The sequence below is a fragment of the Manacus vitellinus genome, unplaced genomic scaffold (genome assembly GCF_001715985.3).
Source record: "Manacus vitellinus isolate BGI_N305 unplaced genomic scaffold, ASM171598v3 scaffold_4_pilon, whole genome shotgun sequence".
NCBI lineage: Eukaryota > Metazoa > Chordata > Aves > Passeriformes > Pipridae > Manacus > Manacus vitellinus.
The window spans coordinates 17,872,588-17,898,223 of NW_021940604.1; the positions used below are offsets into that span (position 1 = coordinate 17,872,588).

Below are 25,636 nucleotides of genomic sequence, written 5' to 3' on the forward strand. Positions count from 1 at the left end.
AACCCTTGAATAAACCTTTCCATCTTATAAAATCACCTTTTTATACTAATGCAGATATGGACACAGAAAAGTGTATGCTGCTTGAATGCTGCATTAATTATCTTGGCTGTATTTGTAACTGAATGCTCCTGATGAGAGCTGTGATGTACTTTTGTCTGTATCTCTGTAAAGTTGTTTTCATTTTCTAGTTCTTAAAATGTCTTGCACTATGTACTCTGGAAAGGCCAGACAAGTATGAAGCACTTTTGGTAGTTTCTAATGACGAAGTCAGCTAATGAAGAAATTTTAAAAGCAGTGAAGGCTTTCAACAATGCAACTATGAGTAAACCCTCTTTTCCAGTTCAAAATATGTTGAAATATACTATACACTTCTAAATTTGGTAATTAAGAAGATTCTTTAAAAATTCATTTTTAAGCTTATGTAGTTTTTCTACTAATTATACTAAGTCAAATTATAATTTATAATTTATTTGCCTTATTACAACACTTCATTAAAATGTCAGAAGATAGAGTTTCTAGGCAGAGTATTACCCCAAGAACTATGCATGTGGTGTTTTTCACATATAGAAATAGCTATGGCAGTTCTGTTCTGCAGCATGAATTAACAAAGATTGATTGCAATCTGTTTTTATTAACTCAAGGAAGAAAAGCAGTGTAGCGATATTAAGAAAATTAATTATAACTTTCTAATCTGGTAATTAATGTGCAGCTGGGCATGAGTGCAGTTAGTGCAATTCAGTAATTTGGCAGTCCTGACAAATTATCATCATCCATTTTAAGGTAGACAACTGTTCTTTAATATTAGCTCAGATTTTTATAATCTTTACCATTTCAGAACAGTTTTAACAACTTAGATATTATATAGAGCCTTTTACCATAATAATGTGTGCTGAAGTTCAGTTGTATCTTTCAGAATTGGGGTTCAGTTGTATTTTTTAGAATCCCCTTTTATTCTTTTCCAGTGTTGTACTGAAGTTTCTTCTGAAGCAGTTGTATAAAACAGTAATTACTGGTAATTGACCTGCATATGTTGAATCATCTTAAAATGCTACCGAGGATTTAATGTATCCTGTAAATTGAGATGATTCCAATTAAATAGAGTTCTTAGGATAAACACTTTCAAAACTAATCAAGTAATATAATAGTGTTACTAAAACTCTTATTGACTTAATTTTGACAAATTAATAAATTTAACTAATGCAGTTACTGTAATGGTCATACTAGTTTGCATTTTTCATAACCTGTCCCTAAATGCTTTTCAGAAACGCAGTAGAAATTACCTAGGTGTATTTAATTAGCATGACAAGGTGACTTGAGGGGTGAGGGAGAGAGTATTTGTGCCCTTTTTGCCTTCTTTTTGAGGCATGAAGGTTATTGTGGATCACCCCATGCTCAGTGCCTCTAGTCTAGTAGGAAATCAAATGGTACTGAACAAAAACTGCAACTCAGATCCTAGCAGTGGAATTGATAATAGAAAATGCTCTTTAGCAGACTTCCTGGTTTTGCTACTATCAAATCTAATCTGCTAAAATATTCAGGTGGACAAAGTATTGTAATCTTGTCAATAAGGTTTATATTTAGTCTTATTTTTAACAATTAAAGAGGAAAAAGCACGAAACATCTATAGATCAAATGCTGAAAACTGTCTAAAACCATTCATTATCCTTATATTGTCAGTGAACAGATAGTTAAATCATCTTGCTTTATTTACATAAGACTTGTGGGGAGTTTGCTTGTCTTGGTTTAGGGATTTTGTTGTTGCTGTTTAAGTTTTCATTAAGAATGCATTAGAGAAGGTGTTCTAGGAGACCAAAATCCATGAGTTTTCAGTCCAGTGAATCTGTCCTTTCAGTTGTTTTGTGACACAATTTCAACAAAAGAAAAGATGGACAGCATTTTCCAGAAGAGTTTCTTGCCTAGTACTTAAAACACTCTCCAGGAATTTAACAGTCATGGGTTTGAAACTTTTCAGCTGGAGGAGAATTAGACTGAGGTTTTTTACTTCTCAGACATGTGGTTCAGCTCCCTTGGTTCTTTCTTCCTTTAAAAGAAAGCATTAGCTAGAGTTTAAATCAGTCTGATCTTACTCATAGGTGAATGATGGGTATGTTATGCCTAAGGGCCTTTGAATAATTAAGATCAAGGAATCAATATGAGTGTCTTCATTAACAGGTTAGTTCAGCTCAGGAGATGAACTTCTGAAGTGTTTCTCCCAGTCTTTCCTCTTGCTGTGTTGTGGTTTATGGGATAAACATGAAAGTACCTAAAAGTGGATATTTGCTTGGCACCATTGACCTGCTTGTTCTCAGAACATGTTGGGGTCACAAACTTGGTCTTAGATAGCTAAGCAAAGCAAAGCCTTCTATGTCTTTTGATCCAGCTTTTTGATCTGAGCAAAGCCAGACAAATCAAAGATTTTGAGCAGAAATGAAAAGATTTGACTGTTCTCTAATAACTAGACATTTGATAACTATTTTCTTTGCAGTTACCACTGTAACACAATTTTCGTGAACATTTCCAGTAATAAAGCTCGGTTTGCACATGGCAAAATAAGAGTAATTACATGACATGCAGCTGGTTGGAGAAAGATTTTTTTTAAAGTGTCTTATGTATTCTTTGAAGTCATTCTGTGGTGGATTAGGCACTCCAGTACTGTAAATCAGTTTGATCACTGTAACTTTCAGTTAGATCAGCTGGACTTTTTTTTGTGTTTTCATGTACTACAAGGTATTATTACTGACAAAGAGTACACATTAAAGAATTAGTTTGTAGATATGCAAGATAAAATATAACCTTAAATGATATCCAGTGCTGTAACTCATTCAGCTGTGCTAATAAAATGGATGGTTGTAGAACGGACATGAGCAGTAAAGACCAAGAGTTCCTCCAAAACCAAATTCAGTCATGTATGTGAATGCCTCAGGGCTTTTTGTAGCTGTCTGAAGTTTTTCCTCGTAGCATTAAAAGGTATGGAATGTAAACGGCACAATTTTTCTGTCCAGTTTAGAGAGATAGTTTGACTTTTAATGTATTCTTTCTTTTTTTTTTTTTTTAAGGAAAACTTTTAGCTTTTTTTTTAATCTCTTGATTGCTGATGAATAGCATATACATATACATATAACTTTGAAAAGTGATCCTTTGTCATATCTTTGAGTTTCTATTATGATGGCGAATGTGATATTCACCTTGAGAAAGAAACTGTATAAGAAGATGCTAAAGTCTTCCATCAGGAGAAACACAGATTACCAAAGAATCTCTATCTGCTGTTTTCTGTATGCTGTTTTGCAGTGAGTTGATGCTAAAAATCCTGTATGCTTTCAAAATAACTGTTTGTCATTATCATATCAATGTTACAGCTCAGTGAGCATTCGATGCAAGTGTTCCTTTTGCTAGTGTTAGGGTGATTATTTGATGCTGTATAGGCTGACTGTGCTGTTTTTTCCCTAATATTGCCAAATAATTTGGAATTACTATAGCAGAGATCTAATGCCTGGCAAATCAACCTTAAGAATGAATAACCCAGTAAGCAATACCTTTATGATCGTGTTCTGCTCTGGCTGACCTTTAACTCATTACAGATTGAATTTTTTAAGGGCAGGGAAGAGTAACAGCTCACTAGCATGTCTTTATGTTGCAGAAAACACTCAACCTGACTTCTTAGTCCAGCGGGCTGGTGTGGACTCTTATCTAAGTGTTGAGTTAGGTGGATGCACCTAGCCAACATCTAAAATAAATTGTGTTCTCGCTTTAATCTCACATTAAAATCTGAGTGTCATTGTTTTTCCTTCTTTTTGATGAGCAGACCTTGCTCATTGTAGTACATCATAACCTAACAGAGTAGACTTGGCTTAGAGGATATGGTATAACTGAGTGTAATTTTAAAAGACTTACCAGAATAGTCTGTTACTCTGTATTAGACAATCTGCTGCTCACCAACAAGCAGTAATAAAACCCCAGCAGTAAATGCCATAGATACATGGATGTCGCTGTAGGAATCCATATAGCAGAGAGTAAAGACAAAATGAGACTTGTATAATGATGAGGTAGTTTGAGACCTATTGAGAAGGAAATAAAAAGAGTCTAGCAAGACATCTGAGTAGTTTGTTCCAGAAATTTGCCTTCATTGGTTTAAACTTCATGTTAAAATGACATTTTTATTGTTATAACACTGACACATCTTTAGGAGGAAGTTAATAGGAGGGACCAGTCTTTCAGCAAGTTAAATGAAAGGCTACTATTTCCAGCTGACACCTGTGAAACTGCTGCTACATTCATTGCAGTACTGCTTAGAGAAATAAATGAGCAAGTACTCATTATAATTGAGCCTTAATGGTATCCATATGCTATATATCTTGTAATGGTGCTCATGTTGTGCAGTTTCTGTTTAGTATAAGAAAACTGAGTATTAGTCAAAGGCCCATTAATGTAAATGTCTTGATTCAATACTTTGCCTTGGAGAGGCTTATGTGTTTTAAATACATGCCAGCAAATTGTGGTTGGTGCAGCAAGTTTGACAGTCTTTCTGGTTGACCTTTCAGGTTGTCCATTTCATGTCATACAGCATCCTCTCTAGGTAATCAAATTTATTGGAGCAAAAAAAGATTTTAAAAGTATGTAATTTTGATTTTAATTCTTTTCAAATGAATGTTTTCTAACAGGCATTAGAACATGCAGTCTTTCAGCAATGTCATTTTGCATCATGTCATAATATTCTACTGAGGCCATAATTAAGCTATTTTTGCTATCTTCTACCCAGAATTCTTTTTGTAAATTAATTGAGTTTTGCTTAACTAAGTTTGTCAGCACTGTTTTAATGGCTAATAGCTTTTGAGCCAGTCTTTGAAGGCTTAAATCTGTCGGTTTGGTATTCAGCCTATTGTATGGTTAAAGTTTACTACCATCTGAGATTTTCATGAGTAGTACTAGTTCACAAGCCTGCTTTTGAGTAAGTAAACTTTAGACAATGGTTCAAACTTGCTTCTTTTTCTCCACTTAATGAAGTCTGAACTGTCCAGTTTTTGCATGATATACTGTTTCTTCTGAATGACATATCACAGATGCTTTGATAAGGCATACCTTAAAAATTTCGAAAAGACTCCTTATGGGCTTTACTTGCTTCCCTCCTCCTGTAATGCACAGGAATGGGATGCTGTAAAATCTTTATTACTATTTTTAAACAAACTTATTTCCTCAAGAATGTATGATTTAGTTTTGTATTGCTTTATCAGATGTTTTTGGGGATGATTCAGGAATGATTTAAACACACAAAATAAGACAGAAATCCTGTCATCAATCCATATGTTTCAATACTGGACACCCAAGTACCATCTAAATTATCACAAGCGGATGTCTGTCTAGCCATTTCTTCAAGAACTGCAACATGGGGATTCCTTGCTTTTCCGAGGGAGCTTATTCCAGTGCTTCTGTGTCTTCACTCTTGAGAGGTTTCTTTGAGCGTTATTGTGTGTACTTTTTATTCTGAAACTTAAATACTTCAGTATTTCGGTGAAAGATTTATCCCCTTTTATGTGTTGGAAGACTTACTTAATTGACATGCTTAATCTACTGTTGACAAGATGACTCTCCTCTCAATCCTGCCTTTTGTGTTCCTGGGAGTTCTTTTTACTCTTCTCTAAGCTTTCTAAATTTTTTCCCTGTCTTTCTTGAAATGTAGTTGACATCCGGTATTGGATGCAGATCAAGGAAGGCCTTTCCGTGAGTGAATAACATAGGTCTTACATCACCCTCATTCCTCAGTTAACATTTAAGTCACATCATGCACCCCATGACATGCCTTGTTTGCATTTCCCCTTATAGCCTGCTCATTACTAAAATCTTCTTTCCCAGACCTGCTTTTCCAAGCTCGTGGGGATGCTTCTGTAGAATATTCTAATCCTAGGTAGTAGTCTCATGAATACTCCAGAGCTCTTTTCCATTCACATTCCATTTTTTTGAGCCAGGAAAATACTTGTCTTCTCAGAGCAGCTCTGGTATTCACTCAGCATTCTGTTTATTTCCCCTCACTCAAGCACAACAGAAAGAGAAAACAAACGTTGGACAGAACTGTGGCATCACTATCACTTTAGTGTATTTTTGTATTATTCTATACCATATCAGTACTTGATTCTCTGATGTGGGAGACTGTTTCCATATCTCTTGAGCCTCTTTGAAGTAAACAACCAGCTTACTTTTTCCTCTTTTCCCTTTATAATCCTTTGTGATTGTATAGCATTTTGTTTGCAAGCCAGATTAGTTTGTTGTTAATCAGTCATGAATTGACTAAACATGTCTTGGGTACTTTAGAGGATTAGAGAAAGACCTGTTACTGTCCACAGGGACTGCAGCTGTAGCAGAGATGGTTCTTCATGCTTGCGTCTTAGGGAGGAGAAGAGAGCTTGCATTCTATCCCTGCATTCACCCACACATCACAGAAAATTTGGATTCTGGTTGCTGGCCCTTGAAGACACCCTTTGGAAATCTGCCTACCTGAAAGAGACGGGAGTCAGAAAAGGGAGTCATCTCAATTTTTTTTATTTACTCTGATCATTTTGACTTGGGCCAGGGTGTTGCTCTCTCCAAAATATGTAATATAAAGAGACAAGAAATAAATACTTTTAATAAAGTAGACCTATTCTATTTTAAGAGACCTAAAATAGTTTATTTTGATGGCTTTTGAGTTCAAAGTCTCTCTGGTACTAAAAAGACAATTGTGCACCTTACCAAAAGTACTTATTTTGACTGACATTATCTTTCAAAAGTTTCAAAAAAGCTAACTAGTATGCCATATGTATCCAGAATATACTCCATTCCAGACATGGAATTGTAGTTGAAGAACAGATATGGTGCTTCTTACATGACAGTCCTTGCAAAATATTCCATGTTATATTATTCCAGTCTACACCAGGAAATACAAAAAAGAAAAAAAGTAAAAAAGGCAGAAAATAAAAAAGCTTAAAATAGTGATTCTTGCACTAAAGCCATTAAAAGCAAAGAAAGATTACAAACAACACTTAAAACCTTTGACCAAGTGTTTTACTGAAATTGGGACAGAAGCCTGATTTTCTTAAATGCTTTATAAAACTATAGCATCATTGTTCTCATTGATAATTTATAAAAGAAAAATAGTAAGGTACTTTCTCTGTGTGCATTGTTTAATATGCAGCAGCTTTTTCAGCATGGTTAATGAAACATTGTATGCTGGTGCAGGAACAAACAGTACATATACTGTCTCCAGCAGGATTCCAGAAGTGTGGGGGGTTTTCTGAGCCTTTTTATTGTTCTATTATTTTAAATAGTAATCCCTTCATTCTGATTTCACTTCATCCTTTATTATATTATTTTCGTTGTATTGATTAAAATCCCATTATTGTTAAGAAAAGCTTATTTGACTACTTCATGCTAGGTCCTTTATTATCTGATAATCTGGTTTACAGAATCCTCCAAGGAATATCTTCAGTGTGGTCATGAGTATTAGTGCATGGATTGTGATTACATTTTAAAGTACTTTTAGAAGAAATGTTTGGTACTTCTCATTTTTCTGCTCTGCCAAGGTAGCAAATGTCCTTCAGCCTTTTGCAGCTCTATTGAATTGTTAGGTAATTGGATGGAAAACTCCTTTCCTTCTTCAGGATATTCACTGAAGTAAAGTCCCTGAATCATAATTTAATACATGGATTCCTGAAAAAAAGATTATGGAACAAAATTACTTTTTGTTTAAAAGAGTCTCGCATAATCTGACTTTACTGAGTTTTCGAGGTAATGTTTGTCCTTTTTTTTTCTTTTTCTTCTCTTTATGGTGAAATCAGACTGTCCTGGGTCATAATTTTTAGTGCAAATCTGGGAATTAAGCTGTGTTGTGCTGTGCCTCACCATTTGAGATAATCAGCATCACTGGTTTCTTGTAAATAGCTCATCTATAGTATGAGCAGCAGCTGTGTAAAAAGTATTTGTTGTTTGAATTAATAGTTGATTGATAGTGAAGTTCGGGGTTTGGTGGAACACAATTGAATAACTGATAATTGAGACTTACCAGAAAAGTGGAATAGGTTTATTTCCTCAGGTGAAAATCAGATGTGTATTAGATTATGTGTTATTCGTCGCCTTTTTTTTTTTTTGCCTGCTACACAGTAGGAAATATTCTTTATCATACCTTAGTTAATGAATTTGATCATATTTTAGGCATTGGTTTATTTTCCTTGATGACACAAACAATGAGGGATTTGATTCATCTATAAATATGTGAATCAATAAAATAAAATTTCATGTTTATTGAACAGGGAGCACAAGCATAACATTCAGAATCAGAAACTGATAAATAGCATGTATATCTTCTCTAACCTAGTGATATGCCTGAAACTAATGTCATTTGAAAAAAATAAGGATGGCTCTTTGTAGTTAAATTGCCCGAATTGTACTGAATAATAGGTATCTTCCATAAATCTATAAAGTAGGAAAAAATATGTAAATTGTATGTAAATAAGTAGTTCTTTAAAATAATTGATTTCAATCTTGACCTTTATATAGCTAATAGGCATTGAAGGATAAAACTGGGCATAAGTAAATGTTTCATTTGCTGGGGAAAGAAACTAGAAACCAGAGTCCTTCTTTTGCGTTGTATTAACTGATTTCCAGAGAGAGAAGCAGGTCTCAGTTCCCAAATCTGAATGGTGTTAGCAGAAATGATTTATACTGTGATACTGGTGTTTCAATCTAGCTGCAGGGTATCCCCATATTCATATTAACTTGTCGTCTCTGCAACAGGTTTAATGACAGTTACAGGATTCTAATGCTCGATCACTGCCTGTTGAAGCCACCAGGAGTCTTTCAGTTGGCTGTGAGTAAGGATCAAGCCCTTAGTGACTGGCACTGAGAAAAACAAATGTTTATCTGATCCTAGAACAAATGGATTTATATGACACAGCAATGTATCGGTAAAGAGGAACAAGGAGATTGAAGCAGACTGGAAAAAGGGGACATTTATACTTTTCTTAAAGCATTTGTCAAAACAGATTATGTCTTTAACAACACTAGTCTGAAAAAGGCTACTTCAGTATTTTTTATGTGGAGAAGCTGTCCCTTTCAGTGAACCAAAATGCCATGTCAGTAGTGTTTCATACAGCTGTCACAGCATCTGTGAAAGCAGATACTGAAGAGAGGTTTCCCTTGACAACAGTGGTGTCTCTGTATTGTACATGTTTAGATTGATACACGTATCTGTAAATGCATATGCAAGTGTAATTTACAGCATTTGTAAGTTAATGTTAATATCAGATGAATATCACAGTTGCAAGTCTTGTGACAAGCCGTCCAGTATTTGAAACCACTGTTGATCCAACAGCTTGTATTAGAAGGAGAAATAATTGACTGTCAGTCAGCAAGCCTTTGACGTAGTCTCCTTACAATGAATGGTAGCTATAAAACTGCTTGAAACAGACCTTTGCAACTTGTCAGCCCCTTATTTTTAATAATGGAGCCATGCAGTTAGTGTAATGATTTTGATTCTATGATTCAAATGTTTAATGGCACCGCATGTAATATCGAGCACAAAAAATGTGACTAGATGCTTTGATAGACTTTTTGACTTAAATGACTGTGAACCCATATAAAATATTTTCATGACATGAGAAGCTAATACAATCTAATTGAGTTCAGAGAAGTAAAAGATTAAACCCGCTTTTTAATTTTATCATCTGATGGTAAGGAATGAATATGAACTGTATAAACAAGGTGATGCTAATATATTTAAAATTACTGAGATTGAGATTAGGACTATTTAGAGTATTGAAAAATTAGTCCTATGAAGTGGAAAAGTGGGAATTAGTGGCTGAGAAGTTTCATATAGCTGTCACTTGCCATCCTTGCTTTGGTCCTTTGAATCTTTACCCTTCCTTATAGGTCCTCATCATACTGCAAAGAGCAAATAATGGGATTTTGTCCCGTCCAGAAGATCAGTTGTGGCTTTCCTTAAAAATGTGACTACTGCTCTTGTGATTGAGAAGCCATTGTTATCACAATATTTCAGTACACTAATATCTTTGATTGGGTTGTGAGTGTCCTCAACCCAAAGTGGAGGGGATTGCTGTTGCAGGATCTCCATCATACAAACACGTCTTGCTGCTTTCCACTTGAGGCTGTGTGGAGACAACTCAAAGATCTCCAGTGACTGGCAGTAAAGGGAAGAACATCTGGTAACAAGAAGGTCAACTGGGAGAGCAAGAGGAGAGTTTTGGGGCCAGCAAGAAGAAAAAAAGAAATTATCAAGAGTGCTGAATGCCGTGGCTATTGTGGTTTAAGGCAGCAAGGACTTTTAATGTGAGATGTAAAGTTCTGAAATAAGCTTTAAACTTAAACAGTTAGTTTGTCTTTTAGTATTAAAAGGTATGGCAGAGAGGAAAAGAACATATATAAATAGCATTTCTCATGGACTCTTCCAGAATTCTTAATTATTTTCCTTTGCAGTGGATTTGTTAAGAAGGTGTTTTCCATTGGCTTCTCAGGAGCTAGTTTCTCTTGCTTTGGTTTGGTTTTTTTTGGAGTTGGAGAGGCTTGTCGTTTCATTGGGTTTGGTTTTGTGAGTTTTTTGGTTGTCAGTGACACTGAGTTAGACCACTTGCTACAGTAGGGAATTTAATTCTAATATCACCTTCTTTTACACCATCTTCACTTATTGCATGGATGGCAGAACTGTGAAATTCCATTCATGACTTTTCATTTCCTGTTATTTTCACTTTTCTTTGGGGACTTGATTAAAAGTAGTCCATGCTAGTATTTATTATTTCTAGCCTTGCTCTGTTGTTTTGTATTCCCTCTTGCTTTTTTAGCCTTTGGAATTGATTAATTAAACCTTAGTGCATAAACTAATAGCATGCTTGAATTGTTTAGTTTATTCATTAGTGTGTTGTGGGAGACATGTAGGTCTGTGCTGTGCTGAGATAACTTTTATCAGAAATTATTATAGTAACAAGTACAGTTTTAGTACATTTTTAGATGGTGGCACTGAAAATTACCTTTAAGCACTTGACATGTCTCATAGTGATATTTCAGATCATGTACTGCCTGACTACTAAGTGTCTCTCCCTTTCTCATACTCGTCCATGTGGGTGTGTACATGTGAGCTTACTGCTCTGTGGGTTTGCTGCAGAGTGCCAGTTCCACAAGCTCTGATGCCCCTTTAGAGCACCAGTAACATGAGAAGTGTCACTAGGCAGACAGCCATAAGGAAAGGGTTGTACAAACCCTGCCTGTAAAATTCTAAAGAAATTCAGCCTTTTTCCACAGAGAAATGTGGCAGAAATTTGATGTAAACAAAACAGCCCAACAGTCTGAATGGACTGGTAAAAATAAGATACTCTGATTATTTTAAGCATCAATAGACACAGTATCACTAGATCCAGATGTTCAAAAACTGTATATCAGACCGTTAAAGAAGTACCTAATGGAGTCTGGTGGGTTTGGGAGCCGATGGAGGAGGTGATTTATTTTTATTCTCTGCAGCTGTCAGACTTCAATGCGTACAGTGAAGCATGATCTTCCCACAGGCAGTTTCCCTGGCCTTTGCTTATTCTCTGCTGCTCTCCAGAGGCAGATGAGATTGTTTCCTCTTCATCTTGGTTCTCTCTGGCATTTTGTTCTCCACCTGGGTCTTGGCTCCTCCTGCTCCCTGTGCAGCTGTTCCCACTCACTGTGGTGTCTACTCACTTCAGTGCTTCCCCAGGAGCCATCACCACTCTGACTTAATCACGAGCAGACACATTTCACCACAGAGGATACTTAGTGAGCATTCATGTACTATGACTTGGACGTGGAGCAGATAGAAGTCTCTTGCCTCCCCTGTGTCCTCCACTGCTGACTGATCCTTCTGGGAGGTGGGAACCTGTCCTGGCATAGGCCATAGCACAGGTTGGTATTGGAAATCCTGTACTTCATGCATCTTCTGCTCAATTTCTGGTTTTACATTAACAGTGCTCTTCAGTCTCTGTTGCTGTTCTGTCCAGTTTCAAGAGAAATTACCTGTCAGATGGTCACCTCAATGAAGATCAGCCCACTGGATAGCATCCTGTGATTGTTGAACATTTTAAACTTTTGCCTGCAAGTTCCTTAAGGAAAGTGGGACAGCTTTAGAGGTGCTGGGTAGGTTTCCTTATAGAGGTAAAAGGCAAAACTGCTGGGAAGAAGGTAACTTTTATTTTTGAAAAATGTAACCACAAACATTACAACTGATGTGCCAAGGTAGTGTAGGGTATCTGAAACAACTGTTAATTTTCAAGAGCCACAAAACTATTATTATTGGTCCCATCTTCCTAAAATTGACAAGGGGAGCAAGGAGACTGTTTCTTCTTCTCCTGCCCTGTTAACAGATGAACTTCAGGGAGAAAAGCAGAGATCTTGTTTCAAATTAGTATCTTTTTGGAGCTCTGCTGGTAGTTTCTCAAAAAGTGAACAGTTAGCCATAGTAATCTGACTTTTCTACTCTTCTTTCCAGGCAGATGATGATGTGCACGTGCCTCCAATACAGATAGATACATCTCCTGCATTGCCAGCACTGAAGTGGCCAGGAGATGAGCGTAATATTAATGCTGACACTGCATATGACTAGGCAAATAGACAAAATTAATGTTCTCAAACTAAAAGCTCTTGAGGCTATACCTCTTCATTATATCACTTGTTACAGTAAAAAACATTTGTGGTTTGTGTGACATTACAGCATAGACATTTTTTTATTCTCTGTCGTACCACAAAATTGAGTAACCACTTTTGTTGGTCTTCCTATTGCGGTTGCTGATGGTACTAATTCATGTCTACCTTGTCCTGCTAAGTCAGCATCCCTAGAAATCAGCTCGCCAGGTGACAGCTGATATTAGTCAGTCTTCAGAGAGGGCAGCTCAGCTGAGCAGGAAACTGCCAGCTGAGCAGTGGTTAGGCAAGGGCAGTAGTTACACATTCATTGTCACACCTGAAAAACTAACCAGCTGTTAGAGTTTGCCTAACAATCCACCTTTCAAAGAGGAATAAAACAGATATCAAAAACTACCACATAGGCTAGGTAGCTGATTTTCAGTTTCTTTTTCAGCTGTCTCCAGCTGTCAGAATGATGAGTGAGAGGTGATTAAACAGATTATAATCATTTTCCTGTCTCAGAAAAAGGATACGGTGGACAAGTCAGAGCTCCAGCAGGAGTCTGGGTGCCTTAGGTGATGCTGGGACCACTTAGGCCTGCAAAAAGTCAATTGCCATTTACTGGAAGTTGGACAGGAAGGTGTTTCACACTTGCTATTGGGGCTAGAAATACACAGCTACTGTGCTAGTCCTGTCATGGGTTCCCCCATTTGACCCTGCCCTGACAGCTCCTGCATGAGACTGGAGTGGAAGAGTTGAGTTCCAGTGGTGTGCACAAACATGGGATTTCAATTCCTGTCTTTCTTCTGTCAAACAGGAGTATGGATGGTTTGCCAGGTATGGTGAAAGCAAAAACATATTAAATATCTTTGAAGTGTTAACAAATAAATCAGTGGTTTCAGTGTTTGTGAAGACAGGCCCTTACACCATGATCCCATATGTTGTACTCTTGAGGGTGGGGGTGAAGGAGGTAAATTTTAAAAAAAAAAATCTTTTGAGCATGTAATGTATCAAATATAGTAGTTAAAACTTTAGCAAGCATTACCTGTGTACTCCGTGGTTGTTTTTTTTTTTCTTTTGCTTTAAAAGTATGAGCCTCTAATTAAAAAATTTCTTTCTTCATCACAATTTCTTAATAAATTAAATCATACACCATAATTTATTAGCATTATTAGTCAGCTGCAGTACTAAAAGTAGAAAGATGTAGCCCAGGAGTTTGAAGGGAATCTCTTCTAAAAAGTATTAGCAGCAGATCATCCATTAGGTTCCCCAGTGTGGTCTATGATATTGGATTTAGTAAGTTGTTAGGGAGGAATGTGTGTCTAATGATCAATGTTGATTTCTGGGAAAAGAAGAAGCTGCTTTTTTTTTTTTTTTTTTTTTGGTGACACACTGACAAATGGTTCCATTCAGGGCAAACCAAAAAATCATTCTTATGAAAGCATTTTCAGATGTGGCAATCCTAAATAATTTATGAAACAGATATTTTATGAAAATGGCCTCTGAGAATCATCCTTTTGGCTGCCATTTGACTCCTTGAGCTAGGGGATCACAGTATCACAGAATCACAAAATGGGTCAGGTTCAAAGGAACCACAGTGGGTCATCTGGTCCAGCCTCCCTGCTCAAGTAGGATCACCCTAGAGCACTCCTAGAGTATGCCACTATAGTATCCATGAAATATTTTTTCCCCATTATTTGCTTATTTTTATGTTGAGGTGTGTGTCACAAAGTATATTTAGAACATATTAATTTTTTGGTTGTGAGTTTGCTCCTTTGCCTAGGAAATGCTGAAAGCAATTAAGTTTTATTTAGCGTTTTGATGTATTTTCTGCCATCTATGGTTCTATACCAACTTAATTTTTAAATATATTTTGCTTAAAATGACAAATAGATACTGAGTATGTAAATGAAAACCTGATGGTTTACTGACCTCTCTTCATCTGTTCTAAGGAGACTGAGTTGACTTAATTAAATTAAAATATTATGAAAGACTAGTAGAGGCAGAAAAGAAATAGACTGAAGACTGGCAATGTATAGACTGAAGGCTTTTGCAATGTATAAACACTTTATTAGAAATGCTGTGACTGGGCATTGCGTAGTTATACTGAGTTTTTGTAAAGGGAAGACATAGGAATAATGAGCAATTCTACCAAAGTGGAACAGACCTTAAAATCATCTAGTTCCAACTGCCCTGCCATGGGCAGGGACATCTCCCATTAGAATGGGAAAGAAAATAATAAATTGACATGTATTACTTATGTGAGAGAAATTTGTGGCACTGGCTGTATGACTTTGCTTGACTAGGTATAGAAGATTCATGGACCTTGAGATATCCTTTTCATGGCACACTACTGCAGAAAGGTTTTCTGTATTTGTTTTTGCAGTTTAACCTGCTAAAACTTATCTTGCAGTATTTTATAAAAATGTCATGCAAATGTGGCCAGTACCAAAAAAAATCACTAAAGATAAATTATGAGCTAGGAAAAACCTTCTCTTTTTATAATTAAGAATTAAAAATATAATATTACAGAGTTTTCATCTCCAGTCCTTCTTTTTGTTATATATATAAGCCTGTAGAGAGTTAAAAAATTCATCTGGTACCTGTGGAACTAATTGAAATTTTGAGATTTGGGCACCTGGCAAGGGGTAACTGTAGAAGACTGGTCTCCCTGGGTTTACTCTGTAACGGGAAAGACTCCATCTTCAGCTTAATCTCCTCTGTGAGGTGATTTAATTCTGTTATCTCCCTGTACTGATTATCAGGGGAGTCCCAAAGAGATTAATTTCTGTGAGTTACCCTTGCTGGAGTTACTTGTGCTCCTGCCTTTCTCCACCTTCTTTCATGGTTAGGCCTGTAGCTGGCACACAGTGTCTGCCTGCTGAATTACAGTTTGGTATTTGAGTTGTGCAACCAAATCACATGTGGTCGTAATGCAATCATGTTATGCTTTCAAAATTGTCTGAGGACCACAGGCTTCCTTTGGGGAAAAAAGCAGGGGATGATGTTGTTTTTCACAGAAAACCTGATAATTCTGCTTTATTTCTGTTTTCAAGGCATGTATGCTTGGGGATTGAGACTTGAGACTCAAGGAGACGCATGAAGTGCATCCTGGGAGAGGGCAGAAAGATAAAAATAGCTGCAGGAAAGTTTTTGTGTCCTTTGCATCACTCTCTGCTTATTTCTTGACCTCCTTTTCAGAAGGTTCCTCTCCCTCCTGGGTCTGAGTGATGGCTGGTGGTGAGGACTGAGGCAGGTGAGCCAGGATCTGCAGACTGGGCTGGGCAGCACTCCACTCCTGTGGGTTGCTGTTAAAACAGGATTAAGCCCAACCAATTCCAGTCAAGTTTGTATTCTCTGGGCAGATTCCCATTATCCCCTCAGCACTGCAGGCACAACCTGTGTGCTCCACTTTGAGTGCCAGCTCTGGTGAATTTCAATGGATCCTTCGCCCCTTTCTCTCTTGTAGCGTTCTGTATTTTCACCCACCATCATAGCTGGGGTAGTTCTATAAAAAAAAACCAGTGTTAGTAAAGTCCAAAGAGGCTATTGGGAGTTATTTTCATATTTAATCCTAAAACCTTTCACAGCAGTGGCACTTGGACACTTCACATTGTTACTGCTGTATCTCTTTTATTCTGGCCTTTCAGTTTTTTCACTGGCTAAGTCTGCAGGAGGATACTGACTATTCGGTTGTACTTATGTATTTTGCATTAAATATTGAAATTCTGACTTCTTGCTCTGCCTCCAGCTTGTGGAGTTGTCCTAGCATCCTCCAGGAAAGGTTGGGGTTTAATAAACAAACTGTCTGTAGAGACAAACAGTTCTTCTCATTGGTGACAAGAATTTTGATAAGTGTTTTGACCCTTTGAAGTATCTGTGTGGTTTCCCTGAGGATTTGCTTTTCCTTTCAGTTGAAATTCAGCTGCTGCTTTATATATATTGGGGATGTGCTGTAATTTTTAGAAAATCTTTTCAATATTGTTGTGCCTCTGAATTTCAGTAATTTTAAAAAAGCAACCTTTGAATATTTATGTTTCCTTTATGGTTCCCTCTCTTGGTACACTCTGTACGTTTTAGAAGAGATACTGATCTCATACATTCTGTTCTTAGGTGCAGAAGGACCAACAGTGGTCTACTGGAAAAATACTGAGTTGGGTTAGCAGCAACCCGGGTCAGTCAGGCTCATTTCCTGAGAATGAATGACAGTAGAATTACAAACACTGTTTTTCAGGTTCCGTGGCACTCAGTGTTCAGAAACAAAATTTATAAAATGAATGAGAAATGTTATAAACCAGTGATGATCCTACTTTAATACGCTTCTCTGATCTAGATCCTCACTTCAAACTTCACTTACTTACATAATACTAATTATAATCAGTCCTAAAGCTCTATGAATATGTTACTGAAAATTTTTATGTGTTTTAAGCAGTATAAAAAGTATGATTTAAGACACAGCGATTAAAATAGTGCCCTGTAAACTGAACTTATTTCAGTAGTGGTCTGGATCTTCAAAGAAGTTTGAGTAGTGTGTCCCCTTCCTTCCTTCCTGAAGTGTAGGAATTTTGTTTCTGACTCTGGTGTTAGTATATGACTGACACTTAGTATAGGTTCTAGTCAGTATCAACACAGTAGAATTGAAAAATACAGTGGCAAAGTAAATTACAAAAGGAAAGCAAGATAAAGGAATGCAGCTAATAGAAAGGGTATCATACCTAGCCCCCTTTGTTGTCACTCCATCTCTTTCTAAAAAGTACATTTGTCAGCTTACAAGACATTTAGGACATTAAACGATTTTGGAAGAATAACTGAGTGAAAATAAGATGCAAATAGTTTTCAGTGCTTTACAGATTTTGCTTTGATTGGGAGGAGTAATCTACACATAAGTTTGTGCATCTGAGAGTCATAAGCCACCTTTAGAAAAATCCCCCAAATACCCTGATCATTTTTTGGGTTCAGATTGCTGCTGTAATTTCTTGACCTGAGTAATGGGTGCCCTTGGAAGAAAAACTGTAGGAACTTGCACTGTTACATAGGTTTGCTAAAACTCGGGACTAGAAACAAAACCTTTCACCAGAGCCTCAGGCTTGCATCTCAAGACTTCAGGAAGATAGTACATAACTTCATAACTGAAGTGTAACAAGATACCCAGCATTGATTTTATGGCCAAAGAGTAAATAGGTACTTCTTTAATTTTACTTTTTAAAATTCTGTTCTGTTTAAAAGTATACAGTATTTAGAATTATTTTTGAGGGGAAGAAGGGGTTGTGGAGTGGTGAATAAAGAGCATCCACTTCTTTTTTTCTTTTTTAAGCCAAGAGACTGTTAAACAAAAGTTCAAGTCTACTTTCCCGGTCAAAAATGTCTCACATTCTGTATGTCGAAAGCTGTGTTGAGTATCTCCTGGGCTCTAGTAATGTCTCTTCAGGAGCTGGCTGTCTGCATAGTGCACACTGGACTATCATCTTAAAATAAGGATGGAGTTAAATGGAATCAGAAGCAATACTGTGGCTGTTCCAGTTAGTGTGAGGGAATATGGAAAACTCACCTGTTCCATTGCTCCCAAAGATTAAATGTATGCTATGAAGATTGATCAGAGGGCTGGAGCACCCCTCCTATGAAGACAGGCTGAGAGAGTTGGGGCTGTTCAACCTGGAGAAGAGAAGGCTCAGGGGAGACCTTACAGCAGCCTTCCAGTACTTAAAGGGTGCCTGCAAGAGAGCCTTGTAGAAAGAGACTTTTTACAAGGACATGTAGTGATAGGACAAAGGGAAATGGATTTAAACTGAAAGAGGATAGGTTTAGAGTAGATACTAAGAAGAAATTCTTTACTGTAAGTGTGGGGAGGCACTGGAACTGGTTACCCAGAGAAACCGTGGATGCCCCATCCCTGGAAGTGTTCAAGGCCAGGTTAGACTCAGAGCAACCACTCTGAGTCTACTGGGAGGTGTCCCTGCCCATGGCAGAGGGTTTGGAAGTAGGTGATCTTTAAGGTACCCTCCAACCCAAACCATTCTATGATATGAGAGAATACCAGACATCCATAGCAGAGGGTTGTATGAAAAATGGTTAAGGGACTGCAGTGCAATTCTTTGGTTCTACCACTTATTGAAATGAACTTGTCAGTTTTGACAGAGCTCTCATTTGAGACTAAACCAACAGACAGACTCATTATTTTTCAGATTTGCCAGAAATACATTCATGCCTTTTTTTTTTTCTAAGCAGCTGCCCTAACTGCAAAAAATGAAAATACATTAAATAGTACAAAAATGCAACATAGATGTTTATTTCTACTTTTTTTTTTTTGTATTAAGAGTAAAGAATGTGAATTTGTAATTTTCAATCCATCTTAAAACAAGAAGAAGCTTCCACTCATGGTAATACACATTGCTGCATGCAGGAAAGCTCTTGACAGCCATGCTTGGAAATTTTTCTGATTAACAAAACGCACTACATCAAAATGTTCTGACAGGTTGTTTTGATATCAGCAGACATTGGGGTGAAGTGCAAGTAAGGACTGTTAACATTTTCTGTCACTTTTGGTTGATGCTTTGCTGTAGGAACAGCTCAATGTGTCCACTTTGAGATTTACTAAGGAACTTAATAGAAAAAACAAGAGGGCTTTTTCCAGATGTATCATAACACAGTAACTTTCCAAAACCCTGAAATATTTCAATTTTGTTTTTTCCCCCCTGGTGAGCTTTATTTACCAGTAGTATCTTATATCAGCTCTTACAATCTCGGTGTTTTGGAAACAAGCTAAAATGTTTTCCTCTAGAAGTCAGCAGTTAGAACCTGAGAACTTGGGTGTGTCCCAGATGTGCCTGTTCTTGGGTGAATAACCAGTCTGTAGCTGTAAGTTCTTCAGACTATTGAGAAGAGATTTCCACATATGTTGTCTGCTGTACTCACCTTGATCCTATTTTCTGTCGTGTCTGATGGTTTTATGTTACCGTTCAGAAAAATTCTAAGCCACAGTAGATTGAAGTGCAGACAGCTTGTAAACCAGATGGGGTTTTCTCTTCACTTTCTCTTTTAATCCAGTGTAAAAAGCACTCTAATCTTTGTAAGATAGCTCTTAAAATGAGATATTTAGGTCCCATAAAACTTGTTTTCTGTTTCGGTCACACAAATACCATATCAAAATTGCATTGTGTGCATCTTTGCAGTACCCTGATTTCATTGTGTCATTGATTTTTGTCTGCAGCTATGAAGATTAGAAACATTTTTATCCTTTGGATTTTTGAGCAATCATTTGCATTCTAGGACTTCAACGTGCCCCAGCCTCCTGTACCTTTATGGTCAACCAGGGGAGCCTCATCTGATCTCTTTCCTTTGTGCTCTCCATTTGTAGCCTTTTCTCTGCTTTTAAAGTTTAATGACTTCGTGTTATTTTGCATGTCTGGCAAAAATCTCAAAATAATGTGTTAATATAGCTAGTAGGGAAATTAATTTAATGGAGTCTTAATTTCCTTGTATTGGATAAACTTCAGCTATAGATGACCTTTTGAAAAAGAGATTTTAATATAACTGAGGACTTCCGTCTTGATGAACTGAAGATGAGTTTTCTTGGGTTTTTTTGCTTTGTTTTGTGGGTTTTTTTCATAATATGGTCACATTTTAATGGAGAAGAATACCCTATTTTCATGGTTGTGCAACTGCTAATTGATGACTGTAATGGCTGTTTATGTGTAAAAGTAAAATTAAAATTTTATTTATATATGTATATGTGTTTAATGCTGTTTACAACTTGCAAATAAGGAAGGCATTCCAGTATCTAGTAAGTGTATTTATATCTAACATTCATGCTAATAATATGCCACCTAGATACTCCAGAAAGTTGCCTAATTTTTCTCTAATTTCAGGGTTTTTTTCTGAATATTGCTGCTGGAAATTTCAAGGCAAAAAAGAAAACCATCTTTTTGTAATGAAACTTTAGTAGATTTTTGTCCCAAGTCTCAACCAGCATTAGTTTCTGGTGGGGATTTAGCAATAAATGTGCTTTTCTCTACTCTCAGCACAAATCCTGAGATTAACTTTGCTGTGAAGTATCTTTAGGTCTTAATGAAAACTGAAGTTACTCATCCTAGTAAGAGTGCCCAGAGAGACAATGCCTCCATATCCTACCCTATTAAATTCTCACGTATTAAGAAGGATATACTGCTTGCAGTACTTTTAACTTAAAGCCTATCCTGTATATATGCATTATTTTAAATTAATAAACAATTGTACTGTGGAAATAGGAGTTAGAATTGGAGAGTGTTGTGCTAAATACGGGGGAAAACAGGTGAAGTATGAGAATGTTTTCTCATAGTGTTTTTTAATGTCTTTAAATGTGATATCATGCAATGAAACAGTTACAGTGAGAAGTGTAATGGAGCTATTCATGAGCTAAAAGATTGGGTTGTTGCAAGAAGCAATTTTAGTAGCCTAAGCAGAACTAGACTGAGGTAATTTAAGGCCCTTTGGTGAAGTCATGCAAGGCTGCTGAAGCATGGCTCCTTACATATATATTAAATACATTTTAAATTAATTACCTTCTCATGATAACAGCATAGCTACTGCCTATTTTATTAGCATTGCTTTATAGATGCTTTGTGGTTATTTTCTGTCTTTTTCTTCCCCCCATCTTAGTGGAATCGGTCGAAATTGGCCATGGGCCTCTGGCGGAAGCAGCATTTTGGCAGAATTTGGGACTTTGCATCTGGAGTTTGTGCATTTGAGCCACCTGTCTGGAAACCCTGTCTTTGCTGAAAAGGTTAGACTTCTCAGTCAAAATCATGTTGTAAAAATCACATATAGGGAGACTAATATCAGTGGGGAGAGATTTGGATTTTCCTCAGTTGTAAGCATTTGTCGCATTTTCCCAAATCACATTGGCATGTTTTTGTATTAAAAAGTCAAAAATCCCTTCCAAAATCATTCTGATGCATATTCTTGTATATGGCCTCATAAAACACATAATTTCTGTTTATGTTCTAAATTACTATCACATTAAACAATCAGACTGTAGACCTTTCTTTAGTTCTTCAGCTGAATGAGGTGTAAACAAATACTGACATTATATTGGGGATAATAACTGATGTCTAGAGAAAGCATAGCACCATGGCGATTTCAACAAGTTTATTCTTCAAAATGCTGTCTAATATCACTGCTGTCAGCGAGGTCATATAGCGCTTCCATTGCACTGACCTATACGAAATACACTTTGAACTTTGTTTTGTCAAACAACTATTTCTTCCAAAATTTGACAACATTTTATCATACTTTTTATTTACATGAGCCATGGAAAGCAACTCCTCCTGCCCTTAATTCCCACCTAAACAATTTTGCTTTGCTTTTGGGTGTATAAATAGCCAGCAAGTCCTGTTCTTTATAATACACTGATTAATTTATCTTCTTTTTTTTTTTTTGTAATTTAAACTTACACTTGTTTTGGTTTTGTATTCTTACTGCAGCTGCCACATGTTAGCTAAAACTGATATTATCAATTTAATAATCTAGCTAATAACAAGACTCCAAATGTTTAGCAGTAGGTCTAAAAGCAGTGGTCAAATCTAAAATTATTACTGGATAAGGACTGAACAGCTTTGCTGCAATACTGTTGTTGGCATTGGAATAAATTTTGTGAAGCAAATTCCTAGAAATTTTCATGTATTTAGGGGTGAATTTAAAGGCAATTTCTCTTAAAGAAATTTAATCTGCAGGGGATATATGGGAAGGGGGTGGCAGCACTGAGGAATAGCCAGAAACAAATTTACTACATAAGTTAATTATGTTTTTGACATTTATGTAATTTAATGTAAAACATCTGTGCTACTAAGAGACAATGAAAGTGTGTATCTTAAAATCCTAGTCTATGGTTCTATTACAGAGTGGCATCATGCTCTAGCTGCGAGATGCTGGAAATCTGTTTATGTAATCTATTCTTAAAACCCTTTAGAGATTGTGATTCCAAAGCCCTCCAAGACAAACCATTCCAGCACTGGTACACTTGACAAAGAAGAGAAAATACTGGAATAAGCTTTGCATGGAAGTATTCATAGAAGAACTCATTAACTGAGGTCTAGGACACATTGCAACCTGCATTTGGGCAGGAAGCAGTTTATGTACCACAACAGAAATCCTTCTGTGTCTTGGTATAAGCTACTTTATCTTCTTTTTCAGTAGCTAATTCAATGGATCTCTAGACATTCAGGGTGTTTTAATGAAGCTGTCAGTACCTTTTTGTTACGATTTCTGGCCTGCAGTGCTCAGGATCCTCATTCTCCCGAGTTGCTACATTTGCTTTTTCTGTGAATCTTAAAAGTATAACTCATTTCATGTGCTCTGAAATGGATTGTGCTGCTGGATGACTCCAGCTGCAGAGCATCTGGACTGCAATTGTTTCCCAGGGCATCTCATTTGTAGCAAGCTCCTTAACAGCGCCAGCAAACTGCTCAGGGCTGCCTGGGTTCCTGCTGTGCAAGTTGTATGAAACTCAGTTCCAGCAGTGCTCTCCTTTCTAGGCAAAACTGCTTTAGAGTTCACTTCCACATCTGAACTAGGTGATAGGCTTAATATTTAATGCCATTTCTGATTTAGCTACATGAGGAATATAATGCTGCCATAGGTTAACTTAGTTAAGGCAAATATTCTCAGTGAATTTCAGTATCCTGTGGAGGAGTGAGATAGTCTGTATGGCAAGCCCCGAACTTTGGAACTTGCTTCTGTTGTTGTGTTATTTCATTGTTGACACTCGCCACACGAACTCCAGAGGTTTTGAGGGGCTTTTTTGCACAACGATATCAGCTTTGAGAGTCCTTTTTAATAGTAATACAATTGCATTGAGGTATTTGAGTATATGGGATTTTTATTTTCAGGCATATTGTACCGACACTGTTTTATTTTATGTGGGGGGAAAATGGGTCAGTGTTCAATATTTTGTACCCTTCCAATAGGTAATGAATATTCGAAAAGTTCTAAATCGACTGGATAAACCAGAGGGACTTTACCCCAACTATCTGAATCCCAGCAGTGGCCAATGGGGCCAGCGTAAGTAGCTCAAGTCTGGTACTGTGACCTGTCTGTCAGTGTGCTGCCTGCAGTCATTAAATTCTTTCAGTCACTGTTACATGTTTTTCGTATATATATATGGAGAACTTTTATAACGTATAGAAACTCACATTATATTGGAGATTCTATAAAATGTAAAAAATGCTACAAATATAAAACTCATAATTCTACTTGCTGTATTTTAATGTACATTTTTTGATCTTTCAATATGGCTTCTGGAGGCAGGGAAATGTCTGAATATGTATGATTTTGGAAAGGAATCGGTAAACTACCTAAGTCTCTTATTCAAAAATCTAAAGTGCTCTCTGAAGTAGCTGTTTAAGAAACATTATCAGCTCATCTGAATCAAATTCCGTATTTTTGGACCCAGTGGTGTGGGTCCACTGAAGAAAAAAAAGCAATAAGACAAGTCTTCCCAGTTAATACCAGCTGTGATTTCTGTTGATATTTAATGCCAACAACTTGTTTGAGGAAGCAAACTAAACAGAACTGTGGCATGGCATTAATCCCCTTGGAACTGTTGCTGAAGACACCAAAATTAGAAGGCAAAGATGTACTTCACAAGAAGCAATGGATCCCCTACTCTATCCCCACCAGGCAGAGGGAGCGAACCTTAGAGATGGAGGGGAGTGGAAACAAGTTTCTGCTGAAGGTGGCAGGCAAATCTCCTCTCCTGACATACCTCACTTCCCCAGGTGCCCTCATACAATAGCTATGAGGCCCTGAAATCTGAGGATCAGGGAAATAAGAATGTGGACGAAGGCCCATCTGGGTTGGAGGGATCGCCTAAGGCAGGGCAGCTTACCACTGCATCGTGACCTCCTCAATTAAGAAAAAAAAAGTAGTAGTCATTGGTGACTCCCTTTTTTAATAATTGAAAAGCCCAATATGCTGACTGAACGCAAGCTATAGAGAGATGTGTTGCCTCCTTGGGGCCCAGGTAAGGGATATCACCAAGAAACTTTCCAACCTGGTGTGGCCCACTGATTATTACCTGCTACTGGTTCTCCAGGTAGGCAGTGGCAAAGTTCCTAGCAAGAAGGCTGCGGACAATCAAGAAGGAATCTCAGGGCCTTGGAACAACTGATCAAGGGATCTGGAGCACAAGTTATATTCTCTTCTGTCCTACCAGATGCAGGGAATGATGGGGCAACAGGAAAATCATGCAGATGAATACCTGGCTTTGAGATTGGTGTTATCAGTTGAATTCTGGGGGTTTTGATCGTGGATCATATGACACCAAGGCTTCTGGTAACAAATGGGACCCACTTGTCTCAAAGGGGGAAAAGGATCTTAGCTCAGGAGTTACCAGGGCTTGTTGAGAGATCTTTAAACTGATTTGAAGGGGGAAGGGGAATAGCCAGGCTCAAGAAAGATAAAGAACTATAGCAACCACCCAAGTACCAAAACGAGGTTTAAGAGGGGATACCTCCAGCAAGTACAAGAAGCCAAAGGTGTCACCATAAGACAGGACTATGGGGCATCCCTTTGCACCCCTACTGGAATATTGATGCAATCAAATACTTACTGTAAAGTGCCTGCATACCAGTGCATGCAGTATAGGGAACAGGAGGAACTGACCAACCTGATTGCCTTCTGCAATAAAACAACTACCTGGATAGATGAGGGGAGAGCAGTGGATACTGTCTACTTGGAATTCAGCAAGGCTTTTGACACTGTCTCTCACAGCATCCTCATACACAAACTCAGGAAGTGTGGACTGGATGAGTGGACAGTGAGGTGGATTGAGAACTGGATGAAAAACAGATCCCAGAGGGTTATAATCAGTGGCACGGGCCTAGTTGGAGGCCTGTCACTAGTGGTGTCCCCCAGGGTTCACTACTGGGCCCAGTATTTTTTAACTTACTCATCAATGAATGACTTGGATGAAGGGGTAAATGCTTCCTCAGGAAGTTTGCTGACAACGCAAAGCTGGGAGGAGCATCCCATCCCTTCAGAAGGACCT

The 25,636-nt window shown here is 37.4% G+C and overlaps 1 protein-coding gene across 1 annotated transcript in view; it reads left to right on the forward strand.

Moving 5' to 3' along the window:
• Positions 1-25,636, forward strand: part of MAN1A1 (mannosidase alpha class 1A member 1) — a 107,748-nt gene that overhangs the window by 55,520 nt on the left and 26,592 nt on the right. The window contains exons 5-6 of the mRNA XM_029962794.1: positions 21,250-21,373; positions 23,556-23,649. Of these exons, the coding sequence (XP_029818654.1) occupies positions 21,250-21,373; positions 23,556-23,649 (218 nt within the window). The remainder of the gene's footprint in view (positions 1-21,249; positions 21,374-23,555; positions 23,650-25,636) is intronic.